General features: G+C 50.6%; 1 protein-coding gene across 1 annotated transcript; it reads left to right on the top strand.

The window, feature by feature from the left end:
* Positions 1,267-2,139, top strand: LOC110437286. Its single transcript, XM_021465679.1, has one exon. The coding sequence runs from the start codon at positions 1,267-1,269 to the stop codon at positions 2,137-2,139; it is 873 nt and encodes a 290-aa protein (XP_021321354.1).

Genomic DNA, 4,605 nt, shown 5'->3' with positions numbered 1-4,605 from the left:
AATGCATTCAATGCACTTTGGTCTCTGGATGGCAGAAGCTTCCATCATCTAAATGGTGCCCTCATGATCCTGCTACAGAAGAAATAGCAGCCAACATTGGTGACGGACTACAGGCCCATAAGTCTCATACATAGCTTCAGTAAATTGTTCACCAAGTGCCTTGCCAGGCGTCTAGCCCCAAAACTGGATAGTATTGTGTCCTCCAACCAAATTGCTTTCATCAAAGGACGCTCTATTCATGACAACTTCAGGGCTGTGCAGCTGGCATGTCGCTGGCTTTATGCTAAAAAAGTTGATGCTGTTCTGCTAAAAGTAGACATTGCGAAGGCCTTCGATTCTGTAGCTTGGCCTTTCCTGCTCGAAGCTCTCCAGCACATTGGGTTCCCGCGAAGGTGGATTGACTGGATCTCTTTGCTCCTATCCACCTCCAGCACCAAGGTAGTCCTCAACGGACGACCAGGGAACAGGATCACACACGCCAGGGGTCTGAGGCAAGGCGATCCAATTTCTCCAATGTTATTTGTCATCGTCATGGAAAGCCTAAACTCCCTGTTCAAGGAAGCGGACCGCCGAGGGGTACTGTCGCCACTGCATGGGAGGACGATCTCTAGTCGTACGTCAATGTACGCCGATGATGTTGTTCTACTGGTTGCCCCCACCCGAGAAGATTTTCAAAGCATACAACAGATTCTGCAGTTATTTGCTGGAGCTTCGGGGCTAATTACCAACGTCAACAAATGTGTTGTGTCGCCTATCCACTGCACTAGCGATCAGTTAGCTGAAGTGCAGGAAGTCTTCCCTTGTGTTCCAGCGACGTTCCCATGCAGATACCTTGGTATCCCACTGTCCATAGGCAGGCTTCGTCGTGCGGAAGAACAAGCAATTATCGACAGAGTGGCCGCTAGAATCCCAACTTGGAAGTCTGGTCTGCTAAACCATGCTGGGCGTACGCTGCTTGTCAAGGTGACCTTGTCTGCCATTCCAGTGCATGTCAGTATAGCTTGCTGCCTCTCGGCCTGGGGGATCAGACAGATTGACAAAAGGCGAAGGGCCTTTCTCTGGGCAGGATCGGACTCAGTTCTTGGTGGTCGTTGCAAGGTAGCTTGGCCAATTGTTTGCAGGCCTACCAGCCTGGGAGGCCTGGGCATCCTGGACCTACGCTATTTTGGTTTCGCCCTACGCCTTCGGTGGGAATGGTTAAGGAGGGTTGATCCGGGGCGTCCATGGGCTCGGCTGCCATACCGAAAAGAGAAGACAATCTCGACGATGGCAGACATCAGTATGACAGTGGTTCTTGGTGATGGTGCAACCACCTTACTCTGGACCGATACCTGGGCGCCTGTTGGACCTTTCTGCAGGTTTGCTCCAGACCTTTTCGCAGCAGTTAGTCGAACCGGCAAGAAAAGATCTGTGAAGGAGGGACTTATGTCCAACCGCTGGACAAGGGATGTTCAGGGTGCACTGACCGTGCAGGTCCTATGTCAGTTCCTGCGGATTTGGAACATTCTGAGGGAGGTGGTGCTCATTGATTCACAGGCTGATAGGTTCGTCTGGAGATGGTCTCCAGACGGGAGATATACAGCCTCATCGACATACCGTGCTTTTTTCAATGGCTCCACGTCGCTGCCTGGGGCAAAGGAGCTGTGGTGCACTAAGGCCCCGCCAAAGGTTAAATTCTTCTTCTGGACAGCTCTACATCGAAGACTATGGACCGCAGAGCGTCGCAAGAGACATGGCCTCCAGGACAATGATGATTGTGCTCTATGTGGCCAGGCATCGGAATCCGTCGAACACCTACTGCTGGGATGTGTTTTCACAAGGGAGGTTTGGACCATTTTGCTGAATCCAGTTGGTCTTGCTGCTCTCGTGCCTTCAGGTGATGAACCTCTGCCAGAGTGGTGGTTGGCGCAGCGTGCCAAGGTTGATCTTCGCTGCAGACCGACGTTTGACTGCTTCATGTTGCTGCTTTGTTGGGGAATTTGGAAGGAAAGGAACAAACGTACTTTCAATGCCCAAAACTCAACGGTGATCATGGTGACCCAAGAAATTGCAGCTGAAGCGGAGGACTGGGTTCAAGCGGGTTTCTCTTGTATCTCTCTCCTAACCCCCTTCTGGTCGCGTGAGTTGGTTACCGAGTAATAGTTTAATTTGCACCGTCTTCCTGGTGCTTAGGTGGCTGTGTGCTCTCTTCGTTTGGCGCCTCGCCATCTGTTTTGAGCTCTAAGTTGTACTAAGTACCAACCTTGCTCCCCCTCTTAATGAAATACAGGCTGCTGCAGCCTTGTTCGCGAAAAAAAAAGATAGACATCGCCAAAGGGATAATGAGTTGCAACATCTAAATCGATGTTGATTATATTCAGAGAGCAACCAAACGCGCCAAGACTAGGAAGGCACGGAAATCCCTTTATAAACGAGACAGAAAACAATTGGGACTTATCATCATAAGTGCCTGGTGAAAGTGAGAGCACTCCACAACAATCGCTCGATCGTGCTAAATCATAGAGCCGATGTTACTATGTAGTCATCCATGCATCCACAAACCTTTTAGAGACGAAAGGCACGCTGGCCCACTCAACGTACAGCATAGATGATGTGTGCGCGTGCTTCACCTTGACAACAGTAAAAAGCAAGCTTGGGGTGGCTAATGATAATTTTGAGCTATGAATTGTGGGCTTTGCTATGGTACACCCCTTACCTCGTAGGCGGTAAGAATTCCGGTAAATCATAGCCCTTAATTTCTAAAGACAATATTTTATAAGTAATTAAAATGTCAAAAAAGTGAAAATCGATCATAGTCGACAATTAAAGAAACAAATCCTTCCAGGAAGAGAATGGAATGTCATGCATGCATGCATTTATCACGTAAGCACATATGCTATTTGTTTTCTATGTGCTTTGTGTGGAAGGAAGCGCTCCTTATTATTTTTGTGTAATCATGGATATTTTGTGTTACACTAACACGTGTACAGTATAGTCATAAACCATGCTAATATTTTATTCAGATCTAAAAATATTTTGCAAAATTCGTTGAATTTTTATTAAAATTCGTGAAATTTGGTAATTTTAGTGGTGGCCAAAATATTTCTAAAACCGAAATTAAAACCCTGATTTTATTAGCAAGTGACTTTCATATGAAGTTATGTGAAAAAAATAATGTGATGTCACGCTATCAGAAAAATAATAATGATTAGGTCCATCATGTTGATCACAATTTACATCGTCCATGATCTAACACAATATGGAAATTAGGTTTTGTTGGGGAACAGCTGCATCCTTCCCCCTGGTAGCGTCGGAGGTTATCCTTCACCTGAGGAACCTCCGACGCCTGAAGCGTCGGAGGATATCCTTCATCGGGAAATGCTAATGTTGACGACTCGTCTGGTCGTGCTAAGTGTGTGCAGGGACTGAGACACCGGCGGAGGTCCACGAGCGAAGAAAGGTGGGAACCTCCGACCCTCCCGGGTCCGAGGATGGCGGGAGAACGCGGCCAGGCCGAGGAACCTCCGACTGGACCAGGCTAAGGAGGAACTCCCGGGGTGGCCGGGTCGAGCAACCTCCGGCCCAGCCGGGCTGAGGAACCTCCGACACCAAAGCGTCGGAGGATCCGCAACTGGGCGGAGGATCCAAGCCTCCGACCAGCTGAGGCCCCAGTCAGAGGATGAACGAAGGGCTTGCAATGTGAAATTACACAGGTGTATTAGGGTCAGTAGACTGCGATGAAAGAATATGCTGGAATATTCCCCCACCGTCACGGGGCATTTATGTAAATGTCATTAGGTCGGTTTCCAGGCCCTATATAAGGTGCGCGATGCCGCCATTAATAAAGAGAGAGAGCATTCATTGTATTCACCGACCGTTGAGCTTACTGTCTGTCAGCGCTCGAACTTCTCACGGCTCCGAGTGAGAAGGTTCTCGATCCGCCGTATTGCTGGGGAGTGCGGAGAGCATTTTCCCAACATTGGCGCCCACCGTGGGGCCCGAAGTATAACCTGCGATGGCTGGAAAGAGAACAAGCACCACAAGACCTCGAGCAGAGCCCTCTAGGAGAGGAAGGCCGAGGAGGGCCGTGCGGAGCACGTACGCGACCGTGGAGGGAGAAGGTTCTGAGGGCGAGCAGCCAGAGAACGAGCAGCCGGAAACACGCCAGGAACCTCCTCCCGCCGCAGGCCCGGCGCAACCCACGGCCACACAAGAGCTCCAGCAGCTGCAAACGCAATTGCAGAACCTTCAGCAAGAGCGAGACCGGATCGCTGCCGCCTACGCCGCCAGCCAAGAGGCAGCGGTGGCCGCGACGCAAGCTGCCGAGATCAGGCAGCAGCTTTCACTCCTGCAGGCAGAAATCCTTAGCATGCAACCTCCACCTCAGCCGGCAGTCCAGCCCGCTGTTCTGACCAGCGCCGGCCCAACATTAGATGTGCAACCGGCAAACTACGGTGGCATGCTGCGGGGCACGTTGGACCTTCGCTCCCCTTTGTCCGAAGGATTGCAGACCTCGCCTTGGCCAACAACCTACAAACCTATCACGCTCCCTAAATTCAGCGGAAAGGCCGATCCGCGCCAATTCCTGATGAGTTTCGAGGCAGTCGTGGCCTCAACTGGAGGGAA

The sequence above is a fragment of the Sorghum bicolor genome, chromosome 7 (genome assembly GCF_000003195.3).
Source record: "Sorghum bicolor cultivar BTx623 chromosome 7, Sorghum_bicolor_NCBIv3, whole genome shotgun sequence".
NCBI classification, from domain to species: domain Eukaryota; kingdom Viridiplantae; phylum Streptophyta; class Magnoliopsida; order Poales; family Poaceae; genus Sorghum; species Sorghum bicolor.
Note: the sequence above shows the minus strand (reverse complement) of the source record. Positions and strands in the feature narration are given on the sequence as shown.

Coding starts and splice junctions, on each gene's coding strand:
- LOC110437286 (XM_021465679.1), top strand. CDS start 1,267: ATGGCAGACATCAGTATGACAGTGGTTCTTGGTGATGGTGCAACCACC.